This window comes from Pinus tabuliformis, chromosome 6, assembly GCF_031772625.1.
Source record: "Pinus tabuliformis cultivar Carrire ecotype Pingquan chromosome 6, CPIR1, whole genome shotgun sequence".
NCBI classification, from domain to species: Eukaryota; Viridiplantae; Streptophyta; class Pinopsida; order Pinales; family Pinaceae; genus Pinus; species Pinus tabuliformis.
Window position 1 is genome coordinate 495,873,509 of NC_142292.1, and position 19,534 is coordinate 495,893,042.

Here is a 19,534-nt window from a genome sequence, read left to right on the forward strand (position 1 = left end):
CAATTCTATTCAACGCCCTCAAGATTAGGCTTTGCTAATAAGCTTGCAAGATGACTAATACAGTGGCAAGAAGTGATCCCTTTAAATAGATATACGTGAATATTTCTTGAAGAAAAAATATATATTAATATAATAAAATATTTTTCCTTCCCAATTAAATAAAACTAACATATATTTCATATATTCAAAATCAACACCTATAATATATTAATAAAAATCAACACGTGTAAATATATAGGTTGTGAACAAAGCAAGATGGATTAGCTCTTAACTCGGAAACATCCAATTTAAATTAACACTAATAAGATACTTTATCCTTAGACACGGGGACTATTGATAATCTTTCCTGGATGGGTGGAAGTTTTGGAAACAACATAAAATACTTGTAATATGTCCTCTATCAGATCAGCTTGTATAAACATGTATCGCGACGTCATAAACCTCCCTAAAACCCTAGCAGATAAAATCCCTTGAGACCGATTCGATATTGAATCTGAAGTAACAACAATGGCACAACGTTGTGGATCTCTAACGAGATCAATCTGTGCCAAAGCCAGATCTGCTCTCAATGTCAAGGTCAGCGAAGGTAGCAGGGCCGCCGCTTCCTCTAGATTTTCTGCTCGCATTGCTCAAGATACTGCAGCACCCCCCCGTCGATCTACCTCTGTATCATGGTATGTTAATCATAATCAATGTTTTATTCTTCACGAGTCGACTTTGTTTTCCTTCAGCTTCAATATGTTCCACACATGGGTTGTTAGGTAAGCTCCATACCAAATGGGCTATTGGGAACACTGTTCATAAATCAGATTTCAGTAATACTTAAACAAACACGTCATTCCGGCATCTATTTTATGAATTCCATTAAACTAAATATATCAATCACTGCAACAGATTAATGTCATAGGACCCAATTCCTGATTTTTGAGTTTAACATATAATGGATCCCAGCGACAGAATGCCACAGATGATAGCCAGCTTAATTTTAATGGTTTTGAGTTCAACATAAGCAGTTATAGGCACCGACTTTTCTTATTTCTTGTAATGGAGAATACCATTTAGAGTGAACTCTTATGATTTTGTGTTTTCATTTGTTAGTCTGTTTGCAGAGATGGCTTGTGCTCAGTCATTGGTCCCTCTACACAGTGCAGTTGCAGCTGCCAGGCTCACATCATGTCTGAGTGTCAATTCTCGGAGTTCTCGAGCGCTGTCTCAGGGTACCCTCTGCTGCACCTCTCCAGAACGCTAATGTTTATTTTGTGAGTTTGCGACCTACTTGATGTTCCCCACATGGATTGTTACTCCACACACACGTGTGCTAGCACCTACCCATCTAAGTAATTGACTTGCTATAGTACATATTGACAAATGTATTACAAATCCTTGCCTGATTTTCAAATCCACTAGAACCTTTGAAACCTGCACCTCGTGGTCCTAGAGGGGTCATATTGTGTAGACTACTGTTGTTTAATGCATAAAGTATAGTCGGTTGGGTGAGTTGTTAAATACAAAGTAAAACTAATAGGTAGTAAGAAATACTAATATGTTACCATACAACGTGTCTAAAGTCATATGTCTTTAGTCAACTACTATTATAATCTGTGTATAGTCAACAGAAGCTAAGGAAATGTATATGATTTTGTATACATATGGAAGAATAGACCTACCTTATCTTAGCCCTCAACATCTCTATGATCTTGTTTCCCTTCATGTGTCTCTTTATCTATGGTATTCAATTGTTTGTCCATTTCATTGTTGGAAAACATAATTGGAAATCCGGTTGCACTGGGGACAAAAGAGCATGGGAAACACAAGTGAGGGCTTATAACTTAGTGCAGGCAGAACTGAAGACAAGCTAGTCAAACGCACTTGAGTCTTCTGGGTGTGCAGATATCAAGGAGCTGTAATGTGAAGTCGAGCACAAATATGCAGGTGTGCAGAAGCTGATGTAGCTTAGTATTGAGAGTTGGTATCTAATGTCGAGCTAGCATGGATTGATGACATGGAGATGATCAAGTGAAATTTCATAATTCAGTTAATCGTGGAGTACCTTGATTTAATCGAGAAAACCTGAAATATTTGGTCAAAGTTGATCATTGACAAAGTCTATCTTGATCATCCATCAGATGACTATATATGTTACAACCTCGCTATTTGAGGATGATCAGTAGATTATATCAGTTCATTAGGTGAGTGTTTAATCAGAGTTGTTGGCTAGTTGTGCCACACATTCTGAGATCTTATGTTGTTGAAGGCACACTTATACTCTATGTAATTCTGCTCTTGCAGTTTTTGTAGTTAACACAGTAAGCTTTTCTTCAATCTATGAGTCCATCTATATTTATTTGATCCTTCTCGTGTATGAAATGTTCATGATAACTATCTTTTTAAAGAAAAAAACCTTATATTTGATATTTACAAGAAAGAAATCAAATTATACATTGTTCTGTTCTGGAGTGGTTGGAGACTGTTCCATATACAGCTTATGCACTTTTATTCAAAAAGAAACTATGTCTATTTATTACAGGCCTTCACAATATTCAATCGTTCTTATGTATCGAAAAACATTAAAGGCTTATTCTGGTAGAGAACCAGAATATTTACACACAAACTAGAAGATCTGAAACCTTAGCGCTCATCTCAAGAAAATAATTAATACAGAGATTCTCAGCTTCTGAAATGAGAGTACCTCGTCTGTACTCAAGTACAACTAGGGTACTCTCATATAGGTTCAAAGCTTCTTTAGACAAAGTATCTACTTGTGAGTTTCAGTTAACTTTTCGTGATAATTTGTGGGGGATCTTGAATGTTTATTGGAAATAATTTTAATTTAAAGGACAGATATCTGTTGATGTTGAAGTTGCAACTAGCTACGTTAGGAAGCTGTGCAGTGTTAACATTTGGGCACTGATGAAACCATGAGTGTGCTTTGCCGTAATCAACATTTAGCAGTGGTTTACACGGGTGCTTGAGTCTTGAAATTCTCAAGTGGTATCAAAGATGCTATAAGTTGGGTGTGTTTATCAGAGTGTGCATCACACGGCTAAGCTTTTGCCCTTGAAATTTTAAGGCATCGGTGCTAACTTCTAAGTGTTCGAGTGCTGAAATTTCTCACATGGTATTAGAGCCATGTTCAATTATGGAACATTGATTGATGAGATTGGAGCCAACTAAATTTGAATCTAGTCTTTTGTAGTTGATACAACGCAAAGGATTACTGGAGTGGGAGCTGGTACCAAGTTAGATGGTCAGAACTATCCCATTTGGAAATTTCAAATTTATAATATTTTAGTGAAGCAAAGTTTGTCAAAGCTTTTAGAGGGAAAAGAAGATTTACCTATTTGTGCAATTGAGTTAACAAAGTACCAATCAAGAGATGAAGATGCACAATACATCTTGAACTTGACTGTGTTGAATCACATCATTCCTCATATCCGGAGTGCTAAAAGCAAGAACAAGCTTTGGGCCATGTTGTAGAATCTCTATGAGATGTCCAATAGGGCATATATATTATATGTACCAGTGTTTTACGACTTCGACTCGGACTCCGACTCGGCCGAGGATCGACTCCGACTCCGACTCCGACTCGGTAATGACTCGGCCTAGTCGATTTCAATGACTCGGTCGTTGTAAAAAATACATTAAATATTTATTTTTTTTATAAAAAAACATAATTTTAAATATTTTAAACATAATTTTAAAGATTTTCATTCATGTTTCCAAACACATAGCATTATAATATAGATGGAAGACAACATATGATCAAAGTAGGCTCATGAACCAATCCATTATATCAAAATGGTACCCAATGGCTACATAGTCAACTGTCATACATGATCAAAGTGAAAGACTCAAAACAAAATACAAATAACCAAGGAGGCTAGAAATGGCCTCTACAACAAAAGTAAACTGTGATGCTGACCAGACTCCAATACTAGTACTACTGGCTACTGCCAGAGGAGCCAAGATCATCTCGACCAATCTTTGGATCAGACTCATCATCATCATCAGAGTCAGACAAGGGGCCCCATGCCTCCTCCTCATCATCATCGTCTCCAACTGCAACTGTAGAAGTGGTGCCAGTACCACTAGCAGATGCAAGCTGAGATAGAGTAGATATGCGGCTGCGCTTCTGTCGTGGCTGAGCAGAGGAAGCACCTACAACTGGAGTCCTACTCCTCGGAGTCCTTGCTAGCTGTGAGACTGAGGCTGGTGGATCGGGATCTGCATTCAACTGAACAGGCTGAAGTGGATGTTCCAGTTCAAGTTCATCAAGATCCTCATCAGGATCAAACTCTGGTGCACGAATCTCCACTACCCAATCTGATGTTGGATCAATGTCTTCCAACACAATGGGATCTGAATCAGGTCTTTTGTTCAGCAATTGGTTCCGTCTGAGCCGAAGGTTGTATTGGACAAAAACTAGATCATTCAACCGTTTTTGCTCCAAACGGTTTCTCTTCTTTGTGTGAATCCTCTCAAAGACAGACCAATTGCGTTCACACCCAGATGCACTGCAAGTTTGACTCAAAATACGAATTGCAAACTTTTGCAATTGAGGGCACTGGCCACCAAAGGCCTCCCACCATTGTGCTGCAAAAAACATAGGAGTGTAATGAATTATGAGTTAGATGAAGGCTGAAGCTCAACAAAATTACAAATTATATCTAACTTTCAAATTATAAATGATTTAACAAACTTTAGTCTTTAATAAAAAAAGTAAAACTGTAAAACCATTAAGAAATTGAAAATTGAAATTTTTGTTTACCTGGCTCATCTGCTTCTCTTGCAATCTTTGCTAGGTTCTTCCCAAAGGTACCTGTTGCATTGCTGAAGGATGTGACCTGTTGATGTATCTGCAGCTGATCAGACTCCGATGGGATCATGCGTTCAATGCAATCAACCAGTCCATCTCTGACCTCCCCCCTCAAAGCTCCTGACTCCTTAGCTCTATAATGATACCGTGGGTTCAAAAAATACCCAGCTGCATGTATAGGGCGATGGAGTTGATTGTTCCATCTTTCATCAATGATTGCCCAAATGGGCCCATACTTTGCCACTCTATCCTTGTATGCTGTCTTTATTTGCTCCTTTGCTTGATCCATAGCCTCATAAATGAAGCCCATAGCCAACCTTTCCCCATCCACCAACCGCAACACCTTAACCAGTGGCTCAGCAAGCTTCACAATCTCTACTGCCTTTCTCCAAAAAGTTTCATCATGGACTTTCCTTTTCAATTCTTTGCCTTCTGGTTTGTTAGACCAATTGGTTTGATTCCATTCATCACTGGAAAACATCTTTTGCAAGTTTCTATGTTGGGAAAGCATAGATTGCAATGTCAAAAAATGTGTAGCAAATCTAGTGATGGCAGGCCTAATAATATCCTTGCCTCCAGTGTGTTTCCTCATGAGACTCAAAACCAGTGTATGATTGTAGATAAATTTTGTTATGCTTTTGGCATTATCTACAGTGTTTCTGACCCAATCTAATTTTCCAATATCCTCAAGCATGAGGTCAATGCAATGTGCAGCGCATGGGGTCCAAAAGATGGTCTTGTGTTTTTCCTCTAACAGTTTACCAGCAAGAACATAGTTAGAGGCATTGTCTGTGATGATTTGAACAACATTAGCCACCCCCACATCCTCAATAACCTCATCCAATAGCTGAAACAACAAGTGGCCATCTTTTACCTTATCAGATGCATCAACTGATTTTAAAAACATGGTTCCCTGTGGGCAGAAGACAAGAAAGTTTATGATGGTATGGTTTCTTTGATCAGTCCATCCATCTGACATGATGGTACACCCTGTTCTTGCCCATGAGTCCCTGAACTCTTGCAAATACTCATTAATGGATTGAATTTCTTTCTGCAAACGAAACCCCCTTAGCTCTTGCATACTAGGGCCTTTGAAGCCTTTTCCAGCAGCATGTATGGCATCAAACATAGGCTCATAATATGGTGAACGAGCAGCGTTAAAGGGGATATCAGCATCATACCACCATCTAGCTATGTAGTCACAAGCAGTCTCCCTCAATTCTTTCTTCCAATGGTCATCTAAAGTGGGCTGAATATGACCTTTACTAACTTCAGGACCATGTGCATCTGATGGAGAGGAGGTAGTGAAATAACTTTTGATAGTCACATCACCCTTCATTCTACCCTTTCCCTTATCTTGAACAGAACCAAAAGAGGGAGGAACATAACGGAAAGGGTTGGATGCCTCAGTTTGAGGGATAGAGGAAGAACCCTCAAAATCATAGTGGGGGTTGGTAGCCATCATTCTTTGTATCTCCCTCTTCCTCCCAATTTCATCCTGTATCTCTTTTTGCCTAGCCTTATCTTCTTTAAATTTTTCAAAGCTTTCCACCAAATTCTTTCTAATCTCCCCAATTTCATCAGAGGGACATGCAGTAATTTGGCCTTTAATCCCTGCCAAGTGTTGTTTCAGCCTATTAATCCCCCCAGGACCTGCCTTAATTTTCTTATGGCAAAACTTGCAACACATCTGACTATCAACCATTTCAACATATGCCCAAGCAGGATCTTTTGCTCTAGGTGCCATTTTTTGACTAGGAAAACAATCTGAAAATGAAAAAAAAATAAAAAAAATTGATTCAATGTTCATTTATTTGACAAAAAACACTCTTTAAGCTTTCTTGATATGCACCTAAAATTTACTAAGCAAAAACAGATTTGTAAGGGTGGAAAAAAATACCTCCAGGCACAAACTGCCTCCTCAAGCTTGCTCCAAAAATCATCTCCTCATTGCTGCTCCAAATGGCTGCCCAAGAAGCTCCTTACTCCAGCTACAATGCTCCTCCAAGACTCCTCACTGCTGCTTTAAAACAAGCTCAAGAACTGCTCACTAATTCTCAAAGAAGACTCTCACTCAAATGCATAAGACTGCTGTGAGTGAATGAGAGCATTTGGCTGTCTTAAATAGGGTTTGGGAGGGGGAAATGGACCCCAAAAGCACTTAACAATTTACCTAAACCCTTTGGAATCCATAAACTGATTTTAACTTTACCACAAATCCAAAAAAAAGTGAAAAAAAATCATGATTTACGCTGCCCAGCCGGTTTTCATTGACTCGGCCTGGTCAATACGGACTCGGTCTGGTTGACCGAGTCAACTATGACTCGGCCTGGTCATTGGATGACTAGGCCGAGTCATAGTTGACTCGGTCAACCGAGCCAGTTTGCTGGCCTGGTCGCAAATTTTTTTAATGGCTCGGTTTGCCCCGGCCGTTTCCGAGTTGACTCGGCCTGGTTGTAAAACAATGATATGTACACATCCAGCTATATGCTTTCAAGATGAGTGATAAGTGAGAATGCTACAAACTATAAGACATGCATTCAGGATGTTTGTGATCAATTTATTGCAGTTGATATTGAATAGGAGCACCAAGGATGTAATCTATTATTATTGCAACAAGAAAGGACATCATGCATGCCACTGTTACAGGTTCAATTGTGAACAAACAAAAGAGAAGAGGCACTAGGAATTGTTGTATAAAAGAAGAATCATGGAGAAGACCAAGGAGATAGGTGCACTCATAATCTATGTAGCAATTATTGAAATTGTCAATTTTGTTTAGCATATTGACTTAGACGCAACTAAGCACATGATTGCGAGGAGAGATTGGTTCAAGAATTTTAAACTTCCAGAGCTTGAAAATATCAAATTTGATGATGATAGAACACAAGAGATTGAAGGTAAAGGTGATGTACATGTTCTTTTGAGAACATGGGATACTTGTGATGTGAAGGAGGTCTTCTATGTTCTTAGTTTATAAAAGAATTTACCCTTTGTGAATTAGATGAATAAATTGAATTTGATGATGACAAATGCTTTATCAAGGACAATCTAAGCAACTATGCAATCATAGTAATAGGCTATGAGGAGGATGTTGAAAAATGTAACTAGGTTCAGTCTTCATTTAATGTATTTGAGTCATCTTGTAATGTACTTGTCAAAAGAATAAAGAAAATAATAATAATTATTATTATTATTTTGACCTATTAAAGCATGGGTTTCATGCTTGGGTCATCATGTTTTAGGTCAAAGTCCCCATTGAGGACTTCTAGGATTTATGGTGAGTCAATAGAGTCATTGTACTTTTAAAGAGACCCTTCTTAGGCTTCTGAATCATGTAGAAAGGTTTAGTATTGAGTCAAATGTAATTTATGTATCCTCCACACCAAGTCGGCCTAAGGACATCAATTTGACCTCCCTTGAAGCTTATAAATAGAAGTAAGTCGAATTCATTTGGAGTATCTCATCTGAATCTAGTTCGATATCTCTAAGGACACCGAAGAAGTGTGAAGTGGGTCTAAAGAAGCCAAAGGAAGTGTGAGTTGGGTGGAGTCTAAGGAGAAGAAGAAAAACGAAATTTTGGTGCCTCTCTCTCTCTCTTTGTTTCGTGCCCTAGTTTGGGAGATCGAAGTCTTCCAAGTTTCGCTGATGCCGGAAGCTGCTACATAGTTGAAGTTGTTGGAAAAGAGGTCTAAGGTCTGGGAGGCTGACTTGGTGTAGAGGGAAGGTTTGGTCTTTGTCTAGGGTGAAGAGTCTCAAAGAATACTATTGAAAGGAAGAGAATTTTGACTGGGATTTCCCGTCGAAGGGGGTTTTGCCCTGACCTAGTGCCTATATCTGGTGTTCGTTGTTTTATGTTCTTTCGCTTTGGTAATTGCTGGATGAACTAAATAAAGAAGATATAAAGATAACTTAATAAGAAGTCAAGAACATCACAAGTAATTATCAAGTATAATAAAATCTTTCTGCCTTTCTAATTTTCTAACATGGTATCAGAGCTTTGGTGAAGAAAGAAGAAAAAGGCAGTCTCAAGCACTTAATCAAGGAATCATTCAAAAGGGTTATTCAAGGAAAGAAGTCTACCATCTTCAAAGACAATGTCTAATACAATTAAGGGAGAAAGCAAACTTGAAGGAGCCTCTAACTATAGGTCTTGGAAAAAGAGGATTGACCTCATCCTTGAAAAGAACAAGGTTCTAGACTTGGTCAAAGGAAAAGTAAAGAAGCCTACAAAAGACTCCAGTGATGCTGACAAAGTAAAGTTCAGGGAACTAGAATTGGTGGCCATGACTCTAATGGTAGAAGGAATAAAGGACAACCTTGTGCTGTTCATAGCCAACATCGATCATGCTCAGGAAATGTATGAAGCCCTGTCAAAGTTATTCACTATTAAGAACATTGGTCAAGTAGCAAGTTTGAAGAATGAGCCAAGGACCACAAAAATGACTAAAGAAGACACAGTGGCCTCCTTCTTTATGAAGATAGCAAGAATCAGAGATGATCTTTTGGCCATTGATGAAATTGTTCCAGACAAAGAACTCGTGATCACTGCTCTATTAGGATTGCCACCTACTTGGGGTGCATTTGCTGCAGGACTTAACAGTTGGAAGGAAGCTCCCACTTTTGAAGAACTATGGATTGCATGCAGTCAGGAAGAATTAAGGATCTCATTAGTTGCTAATTCTGAAGTTTGTCAAGAAACAAAGGTATGCCTTAAACTACAAAACATTAATTTCATTATAATAAATGTTTATTCATTATTTATTACTAACATTGTTATGTCTAGCTATATTGAATCATAGTGATTCTTGTTTTGGGTGATTCATCACTTGATAAATCTACCCCACTCATATTCTTAACTGATTTTATAGAACCCTAGACAGGTTCTCTGGAAAACCCTAACCTAAGGGTATGCTAATGTGAATGACTGAAACCCTAAAATTGCTTAGGGTTATTGAGAAATGATATTTGAAGTCTTAATTGATGATGTCATGTTTGGGATTTTTGTTATGATCAAGAAAACCTAACTTAGGGTTGAATGATAAAGTCTAAAATCCCGAACCTTTGAAGTTTTGGTAATTTTGGGTTTGCTATGTTCTTATATTGAAACCCTAACTCATTAGGGTTTGGTGGAATGTGTAAGCAAGACCCTTATAATGTCTTAGAAATGATTTCCTTGGAATGTGTGTTTGTCTGATCAATCCATAGTCCAATCAAGTTTGTTTGTTGAACTCTTGTTGATACTTGGGAAGTTGGGTCTGACTAACACATGACATGAAATGCCTATGCATGATGATGAAGTCCTAGATGTATGAGTTTGACCTGTTTATCGGTGATCATGAATCCTAGGGTTTGGAACTAAGCCCTAGTCAATGTTTGTTTCTCTAGGATGATAGTATTTGTGAAATTCTAGGGTTTTGGAGTTAAACCTTAGTAGAAGTAAAAATCTCTGATGCAATTTGATAATTTGAGATTTTTGTAAGATCGTTGAAATATGAGTTTTAGTTGTGATTAATATCTGATTGAAAAATCTAGGGTTTGCAACTAATCTTAGTGGACGCTAGTCATGTTGATAACTAAGTTGTGAATGGCTTTGATTGATTAACTCCCATGTATGAAATCTAGGATTTGTGTGAAACCCTAGTAAGGAGTCTAACATATGAATTCTGAAAGTTGTTAGATGCTTTGATGATCTATATTTGTTTGAATTGTTTCTAGGGTTTGCTATGAGGAAAGGTATGTCATACCTTTGGAAGAAACATTGAAACCCTAGATGTAATGAAAGTTGTTATGAAGTAGTCTAGGGTTTATGACTAAGTCCCTAGTAAGATGTTGAAAGAGTATGTGTCTCTTGTTTGTTTTGGTATTTGATATATAAGGTTGAAATGCTTCCGTAATTCTGATATGGCTAACTTCATGCTTCTATAGATTTGGTTGTACTTGCTATCTAAGTTGTGCAGGTACACAATCTTCAATATGGTGAAGATGTTCGTTGATAAGCATGATGTGGATGATGACAACTCTGATGAAATGGTTGGAAGCCACAAAAGATTCTTTGATGTCGAAGTAAAGAAGTTGATCTCCCTAGATTAAGAGGGAGCCTGGATAAAGGAAAGCTCCCTAGTTGAGAGGGAGGGCATAACATAGTTTTGATTGGAGAATGAAGGATATGTTGCTGCATGTGAAGTAGGAAAGGAAAGTGTATGATTAAGGAATCTTCTGTCAAAGATTTAGTTGATAGTCCTACTGTGTTGAGAAGCAACATCTGTTGTCTGAAAGACCCCGAAGGTTTGTATTTGATTATGTACATGTGAAAGTATATTATTGATTGGGGTTGTGTTTGTATAGGTGAATCTCTCGAAGGTTTTTGATAGCATGTTAGTTATTGATCAGTTTGATCGGGAGAGATTTGTGGTCCTTGACTTGCTGGATCAAGGGGTGTTGAGGCTTTGTGAGTGAAGCATTGCTTGGGAGGACATCTAGTTGACACTTTGTGTTGATGTCTAGGTCTCGAAGTTGGAAAGGTGGCGTTGGTCATTGAGCTCTGACATGCACTTGGATTTCTGGGTTGATGGTTAGCAAGTAAGCTTGATGGTACCTAGAGAGGCTGAAAGCTTGAGTCCATCTTATTCCCATCCGAATAGATTGCCATGGTCAAGAATCTAGTCCGTGGCATTGCGGTGCCTAAATTGTTGAGAGACCAATGGATAGATTGCCCTGGTCAGGAATCTAGTCCGTGGCATTGCGGTGCCTAAATTGATGAGAGACCAATGGATAGATTGCCCTGGTCAGGAATCTAGTCCATGGCATTGTGGTGCCTAAAGTTCTTCATTGTTCATATAGTTTGAGATCTTCCATTATATTTGTATATTATGAATACCTCCCTAGTTAAGAGGGAGTGTTGAAAAATGTAACTAGGTTCGGTCTTCATTTAATGTATTTGAGTCATCTTGTAATGTACTTGTAAAAAAAATAAAGAAAAGAATTATTATTATTATGACTTATTAAAGCATGGGTTTCATGCTTGGGTCATCATGTTTTAGGTCAAAGTCCCCATTGAGGACTTCTAGGATTTATTCTGAGTCAATAGAGTCATTGTACTTTTAAAGAGACCCTTCTTGGGCTTTTGAATCATGTAAAAAGGTTTAGTATTGAGTCAAATGTAATTTATGTATCCTCCACACTAATTCAGCCTAGAAGAGATCAAGTCGGCCTAAGGACATCAATTCGACTTCCCTTGAAGCCTATAAATAGAAGTCAGTCCAATTCATTTGGAGTATCTCATCTCAAGCTAGTTCGATATCTCTAAGGAAGCCGAAGAAGCGTGAAGTGGTCTAAGGAAGCCAAAGGAAGTGTGAGTTGGGTGGAGTCTAAGGAGAAGAAGAAGAGCAAAATTTTGGTGCCTCTCTCTCTCTGTTTCGTGCCCTAGTTTGGGAGATCAAAGTCTTCCAAGTTTCACTGATGTCGGAAGCTACTACATAGTCGGAGTTGTTGGAAAAGAGGCCGAAGATCTGGGAGGTTGACTTGGTGTGGAGGGAAGGTTTGGTCTTTATCTCGGGTGAAGAGTCTCAAAGAATACTATTGAAAGGAAGAGAATTTTTACTGGGTTTTCCCCTCGAAGGGGGTTTTTCTCTGACATAGTGCCTATATCTGGTGTCCACTGTTTTATGTGCTTTTGCTTTGGCAAGAAGAAATAAAGATAACTTAATAAGAAGTCAAGAACATCACAAGTAATTATCAAGTATAAGAAAATCTTTTTGCCTTTTTGATTTTCTAACAGAGGATGGCATGTTCAGATTACATGCAACGATGTATGGAGAATGTGAGATGGAAACAATCATCAATTATAGCGTATTGTAACACTTGAGGTATGGTCATCTTAATTTTTAGAGTTTGCAGGTGCAACATAAACTAAATATGGCTCATGGCTTTCCACAGACACGAAATCCTTCTATGCTCTATGAAGCTTGTATCTTGGGCAAGCAAACATCTAAATTGTTCTAAAAAGGAAAAGCAATCAATTCTAGAGTTCATGCTTACTAACTTATGTGGATTGGTGAGTCGGTTGTCAATGAATGGTGAGCTATATTTAATTGCTTCTATAGATGACTATAATCAAAAGGTTGGATCTATTTCTTGGCACAAAAGTTTGATGCCGTTGAATGTTTTCTTAGAATTTAAAGCTGTAGTTGAGAAATGGAGCAGGAAATCATTAAAGACACTCATATTTGATAATAGGGAGATTTGAGAATGCAAATCCAATGAGTTCTAAAGTTATTGTAGGGAGCATGGCATTCTCAAGTACGTCACTACTATTTATACTTGAGCCAAATTGAGTTATAGAGTGAATTAATTCTCATGTGGTACATGGTGCATTATATGATCTATGTTACTTGGGAGCGGGAGCGGAAGCGGGGAGCGGGAGTGGAAACGGGAGGGGGAGCGACCATTTTCAGAAGCTCTCGGTTTGGGAGCGAATCCCAGAGCGATTTTTAAAAAATATAATATTTTTTATATTTTTTAATTTTTGATACATATATGTCAACAAAAACATGTAGAATGATGAATTAGACATAAAAAACATAAAAAACCATAGATTGATCATTGATCATTGAACCATATCACATCAATGATCAATCATCTAGAAATTATAATATTCATCAACCATGTCCACAAGTTAGTAAAATACATATTACAACTGCAACATATTGAGTCTCGTGAATCATGATTCATCAAATTCAATCTTAAAGTTTCAACTTCAAGCTTTCAAAATTGAAAATTCAATATATAACATTTATCATCATTGATCACCAAAGTTGTACTTGCAAGCTAAGTTTAACCATTACAAGAAGTAATATCTTAGATATTTCTAAGTCCTAACTTCTAACTGTTAACATGAAATGAAATGTTATAAAATGAAACATGAATAATGAAATGAAATGAAACAACTTTAGTCTTTCACGAAGCATCATATTCATAATTCACAATCATTACCAATGAGTTATAATTGCCAACTTCAAACTTCAAATTTTCATTGTCACAGTCATATATTGTTTACAAAAAATATCATTATGATATGAAAGAGTCAAGAGTCAAGAGTCAAGGACTCAAAACTCAACAGTTATGAAAACTAAAGTCTAATAGAAACTAGAAAAGACAAGTAAACTGTAAATCTACATGTGGCCCTTGCCACGAGAGTCTCCAGGAGTATAAGCAGGTCGTGGTGGTCTTCTAGGAGTCTCCCGCACAGACTGACGACCAGAACTAGAAGGCACATGTCCTCCACGTGAGGGTGTAGATGGAGGTGGCGACAACAAAGGAACAAGACTCGGACCTCGAGCACTGCTACTGGATGGTGGAGGTGGAGGTGGCATGGCTGCTGCAGCTGCTTCATCTTCATCCCTTATAAGTTCCTCTTCCAGTTCTTCAAGATGTACAATGCCATCCTCCAAATTGTCATCCTCTGGGTGATTGTCCCAAATTTTATATGTGGGATCCTCATAAGCCCGATCACAGTAATGACTCAACAACCTCAAGTTGTAGTGCACATAAACCAAGCTTTCTGCTCGGTTTTCATTGAGTCTGTTTCTTTTCACATTATGTATGTAGTTGTAGGTGCTCCAACACCTCTCTGCAGAAGAAGTATTTACAACCTGTGAAAGAACTTTTTTGCCAATTTTGGCAAAAGTCTGTGGCCGCCATATGTTTCCCACCATGTGAGAGAATCAAATCTATCTCTGTCGTCCATTGCATGGAAGTTACCATACAAACTAGTGCCACTGAAGTATTTGCCTATTTCAAGGCGCACAGCTGCACATTCCTCCCTGTCAGGTATCAACTTTTCTAATGCTTGCAAATATCCACTAGTTACCTCTGGATCTAAATGGGGTTTGGTCCTAATCCCACCCCCTGGTGCAGGTTGGCCCAACCAAGATGTAGAGTAGTATTTTGGCGTAAGGATATACGCCAAGCAATGTAGTGGAAGATTAAGTCTATTCCACCGTTTACACACACAATCATGAATCAGTTTGTACAAGTTGGGATCTCTGTTATGAACAATATCTTTTATTTGCCCCAACATGGTATCCATTTGCTCATACACCTCGCCATTCACTGGTTTGTTTGTATCTGCAAACTGAATCGTGTGATAAATGGGCTTGGTGAAATCCAATACTTGCCTCACACTTGTCCAAAACTGACCATCAAGAGCGGCCTCCTCCACCAGTTCAAAACCTTCCCTGTCAGCTGCATTTGTAACCCTTTCCTTTAATACCTGCCAATTTGGACTTGATACCATGCTAGCCAATGACTCTCTTACCTTCAAAAGGCGCCTGAAGGTGAGGTAATAGCTACCAAATCTGGTCTTCGCAATCTTCAACAACTCCAATCTCGAGTGATTGCGGAAAAGGCCATGGGTATTGCTATGATTTGTAATAAATTTTATCATTTGTTTGCCTTTCTTGTACAAATCACCAATCCATTGGTATTGTGCATTTTTGTTCTTGACAACATCATGCATTAGAAGGTTCAATGTGTGAACCAAACATCCAGACCAAAATATGTTGGGGTATTTATCATCAATAATTGCTCCCACTGCCTTACAATTAGCAACATTATCAGTGATGACTTGGATGACATTGTATGGCCCAATACGGTCAATTGTTTCAAGTAATGCTTCTGCAATGTTGATGGCGGTCCTGAACTTGTCTGAGTAATCATGTGCAGTTAGAAAGATGGCACCACTAACAGACACAGCAAGAACATTTATCAATGGCTTGCCTTTTACATTTGTCCATCCATCAGATACAATGGACCTATGTTACTTGGGAGCGGGAGCGACCATTTTCAGAAGCTCCCGGTTTGGGAGCGAATCCCGGAGCGATTTTTAAAAAATATATATATTTTTTAATTTTTGATACATATATGTCAACAAAAACATGTAGAATGATGAATTAGACATAAACAACATAAAAAAAAAACATAGATTGATCATTGATCATTGAACCATACTACATCAATGATCAATCATATAGAGATTATAATCTTCATCAACCATGTCCACAAGTTAGTAAAATACATATTACAATTGCAACATATTGAGTCTCGTGAATCATGATTCATCAAATTCAATCTTAAAGTTTCAACTTCAAGCTTTCAAAATTGAAAATTCAATATATAACATTTATCATCATTGATCACCAAAGTTGTACTTACAAGCTAAGTTTAACCGTTATAAGAAGTAATATCTTAGATATTTCTAAGTCCTAACTTCTAACTGTTAACATGAAATGAAATGTTATAAAATGAAACATGAATAATGAAATGAAATGAAACAACTTTAGTCTTTCACGAAGCATCATATTCATAATTCACAATCATTACCAATGAGTTATAATTGCCAACTTCAAACTTCAAATTTTCATTGTCACAGTCATATATTGTTTACAAAAAATATCATTATGATATGAAAGAGTCAAGAGTCAAGGACTCAAAACTCAACAGTTATGAAAACTAAAGTCTAATAGAAACTAGAAAAGACAAGTAAACTGTAAATCTACATGTGGCCCTTGCCACGAGAGTCTCCAGGAGTATAAGCAGGTCGTGGTGGTCTTCTAGGAGTCTCCCGCACAGATCGACGACCAGAACTAGAAGGCACATGCCCTCCACGTGAGGGTGTAGATGGAGGTGGCGACAGCAAAGGAACAAGACTCGGACCTCGAGCACTGCTACTGGATGGTGGAGGTGGAGGTGGCATGGCTGCTGCAGCTGCTTCATCTTCATCCCTTATAAGTTCCTCTTCCAGTTCTTCAAGATGTACAATGCCATCCTCCAAATTGTCATCCTCTGGGTGATTGTCCCAAATTTTATATGTGGGATCCTCATAAGCCCGATCACAGTAATGACTCAACAACCTCAAGTTGTAGTGCACATAAACCAAGCTTTCTGCTCGGTTTTCATTGAGTCTGTTTCTTTTCACATTATGTATGTAGCTGTAGGTGCTCCAACACCTCTCTGCAGAAGAAGTATTTACAACTTGTGAAAGAACTTTTTTTGCCAATTTTGGCAAAAGTCCGTGGCCGCCATATGTTTCCCACCATGTGAGAGAATCAAATCTATCTCCGTCGTCCACTGCATGGAAGTTACCATACAAACCAGTGCCACTGAAGTATTTGCCTATTTCAAGGCGCACAACTGCACATTCCTCCCTATCAGGTATCAACTTTTCTAATGCTTGCAAATATCCACTAGTTACCTCTAGATCTAAATGGGGTTTGGTCCTAATCCCACCCCTTGGTGCAGGTTGGTCCAACCAAGATGTAGAGTAGTATTTTGGCGTAAGGATATATGCCAAGCAATGTAGTGGAAGATTAAGTCTATTCCACCGTTTACACACACAATCATGAATCAGTTTGTACAAGTTGGGATCTCTGTTATGAACAATATCTTTTATTTGCCCCAACATGGTATCCATTTGCTCATACACCTCGCCAATCACTGGTTTGTCTGTATCTGCAAATCGAATCGTGTGATAAATGGGCTTGGTGAAATCCAATACTTGCCTCACACTTGTCCAAAACTGACCATCAAGAGCGGCCTCCTCCACCAGTTCAAAACCTTCCCTGTCAGCTGCATTTGTAGCCCTTTCCTTTAATACCTGCCAATGTGGACTTGATACCATGCTAGCCAATGACTCTCTTACCTTCAAAAGGCGCCTGAAGGTGAGGTAATAGCTACCAAATCTGGTCTTCGCAATCTTCAACAACTCCAATCTCGAGTGATTGCGGAAAAGGCCATGGGTATTGCTATGATTTGTAATAAATTTTATCATTTGTTTGCCTTTCTTGTACAAATCACCAATCCATTGGTATTGTGCATTTTTGTTCTTGACAACATCATGCATCAGAAGGTTCAACGTGTGAACCAAACATCTAGACCAAAATATGTTGGGGTATTTATCCTCAATAATTGCTCCCGCTGCCTTACAATTAGCAGCATTATCAGTGATGACTTGGATGACATTGTATGGCCTAATACGATCAATTGTTTCAAGTAATGCTTCTGCAATGTTAATGGCAGTCCTGAACTTGTCTGAGTAATCATGTGCAATTAGAAAGGTGGCACCACTAACAGACACAGCAAGAACATTTATCAATGGCTTGCCTTTTACATTTGTCCATCAATCAAATACAATGGACACCCCATGGTCATTCCAAGCACTTGTCATTCTATTCAAAGAATGTGATATTTTTGTTTTTTCATGATCAAGTCCAACGGTTCTTGCCTTGTCATACCCAGGGCTCTTGTATCCTTTAGGCGCATCATTTATGGCAGAAACCATTTTGTGCTAATAAGGTGAGCGAAGAACATTGAATGGTATCCCACATGCATAGAGAAACTTGTAAACCTTTGAATCCACATCATTCCTACACCCCTCATCAAGGAAACCTGATATGGTTCTACGCCTTAAAGATGATGACCCTGTGCCTCCATATCCACTGCCTTGGGAGGATGCTGAAGGAGTTCTTTGTGCTTGTGGTTGTGAGCTTGGTTCAAAGAAACCCCTTGATTTTTTTGATTTGTATTGGGCTTCCTCCTCTTCCCTTATGTATTTGGCTCTATCCGCTGCTGACACCATTGGACAAGTTTTGATTCCTATTTGTTTGTCTCCATCCCATGGCCTTTTCTCGTAGAGGTGTTTTCTGGCACGGGTGTATGAACTTGTGTAATCATTGTTGCAATGGGGGTAATGAAATTTAGTGGTTCCACCCCCTCTCCCTATTTCAACCCTGTTAACATATTTTCACAATGGGGTTTGGTCTTGTTTAGTTTTTTGAGAGTCATGTTCACCCTCCTCCAGCTCCTCCTCACCAGGGTTTTCATCAATTCGACTTTCTCCAGCTTCTTCATCCCCCTCTTCATTTTGGCCCCTCCGTTTCCTACTCTCTAGCACCATAATAACCATAAAAGGGACCAAGAAGAGGAAAATGCCAAGAAATATAGCCAGGTCCATGGTGTTTGATATTTGTAGGCTTTTGAATCTGCAAATTAATTTAATTTATTTAGATTAATTAATTTAATTTAGATTCATGATTTTTAAACTAAATAAAATTAATAAACTAAATAAACTAGATTAAACTAACTAAATTACAACCTAACTAAATTAAACTAACTAAATTACAACCTAACTAAATTAAACTAACTAAACTAACTAAATTAGTAAGTTATTTACCTCTTTGCAGGCTTTCTCCTTGCTCCTCGCTCTCCTCGCTCTTGCTCTCCAGCTCTAACTCAACTCATTCAAGTGATAATGAAATATTTTTAGCCCCATTGGGCTTTTAAAACAATTTTATTTATTTATTTATTTTTTGTAAATCTGATGATTTTTTTTTTTTTTTTGGTTGTTGTTGTTGTTGTATCGCCGGATCGCTCCCGGCGCCGCGCGATTCACTCCCGGATCGAAAAATTATAATTCGGGAGCAGTCGGGAGTGATCGCTCACCGATCGCTCCCGGGCTGTAATTTTCGCTCCGGGAGCGACGCTCCTGACAACGATTCCTAAATTGGCAGGGAGTGAAATTTTTTTATTTGGGAGCGCGCTCTCGAGCCGCTCCCGCCCGGAGTGCGGATTGGGAGCGGGTTCAAAGGGGGGGGGCGCTCCTTCGCAACATAGCAACAGATGCAAGCTAGATTAGAAGCAGTGGAAATGGGAAATCAAGGA

The 19,534-nt window shown here is 38.5% G+C and overlaps 1 protein-coding gene across 9 annotated transcripts in view; it reads left to right on the forward strand.

The window, feature by feature from the left end:
* The first annotated feature begins 358 nt into the window (after positions 1–358).
* Positions 359–19,534, forward strand: part of LOC149259497 (protein NONRESPONDING TO OXYLIPINS 2, mitochondrial-like) — a 50,362-nt gene continuing 31,186 nt past the window's right edge. For 3 of the 9 annotated variants that reach the window (XR_016257589.1, XM_089418485.1, XM_089418490.1), the window contains exons 1-2: positions 359–674; positions 1,099–1,259. Coding sequence is in view for 8 of the 9 variants with exons in the window: in XM_089418485.1 (XP_089274611.1) it covers positions 508–674; positions 1,099–1,249 (318 nt within the window). In the remaining variant the exon portion in view is untranslated. The remainder of the gene's footprint in view (positions 675–1,098; positions 1,260–19,534) is intronic. The other 6 variants (XM_089418499.1, XM_089418497.1, XM_089418496.1 and 3 more) reach the window with 3 other exon arrangements.